This window comes from Dinoponera quadriceps, unplaced genomic scaffold (assembly GCF_001313825.1).
Source record: "Dinoponera quadriceps isolate SergipeBrazil2010 unplaced genomic scaffold, ASM131382v1 scaffold167, whole genome shotgun sequence".
Classification (NCBI taxonomy): Eukaryota; Metazoa; Arthropoda; class Insecta; order Hymenoptera; family Formicidae; genus Dinoponera; species Dinoponera quadriceps.
The window spans coordinates 374,755-375,247 of NW_014554365.1; the positions used below are offsets into that span (position 1 = coordinate 374,755).

The 493-nt window shown below is 66.7% G+C and overlaps 1 protein-coding gene across 4 annotated transcripts in view; it reads right to left on the reverse strand.

Annotated features, from left to right (window-relative positions):
* Nucleotides 1-493, reverse strand: part of LOC106747320 (phospholipid-transporting ATPase ID) — a 63,552-nt gene that overhangs the window by 12,746 nt on the left and 50,313 nt on the right. The window contains exon 5 of one of the 4 annotated variants that reach the window (XM_014624787.1): nt 118-493. This exon is cut by the window's right edge and continues 1 nt beyond it. The exons of the other annotated variants lie outside the window; for them this stretch is intronic. Within the exon in view, the coding sequence (XP_014480273.1) occupies nt 118-493 (376 nt within the window). The remainder of the gene's footprint in view (nt 1-117) is intronic. 4 annotated transcript variants of the gene reach the window in all.

The following is a 493-nucleotide window of genomic DNA, read 5'->3' on the forward strand; positions in this document are numbered from 1 at the left end:
ATATCGACGAGCGAGCCGACCTGAGAAAGCTTAATCCACCGTCCAGTCGGAGGACCTTGACTCGAGCCAGCGGCGCGACTCCCAGAGAGAAGGGAAAGAAGCGCGTGGGCAACTCACCGCTGGAGAAGAAGGACGTGCTACGACCGATGCACTCGGTGGGAGGCGGCGAGTTCGGCGGCACCGACGAGGAGGACGAGGCGGCGGTGGCGGAGCGGTACCTGGTGCCCTTCCAGATCACCAGCTTGCCCAACACCGTGAGCAGGGACTCCCGCAGGGTGTTGTGGCGGCTGACGCCGCCCAGGCTGCTCGACGAGTCCCTCTTCGAGCACTCGCCCACCGCCTCGACCTCGTCGGACGACGAGGCGAGGGTCAGCACCGCGTGCGACCGCTGACCACCTCCTCCGCCGGTTACCGTCACCTCCGGTTGTTGCTGCAGCTGCAGCTGCCTGCTGCGCGTTTTCCGCCGCTTCTTCCGCTTTCTGCGGCTGCCGCC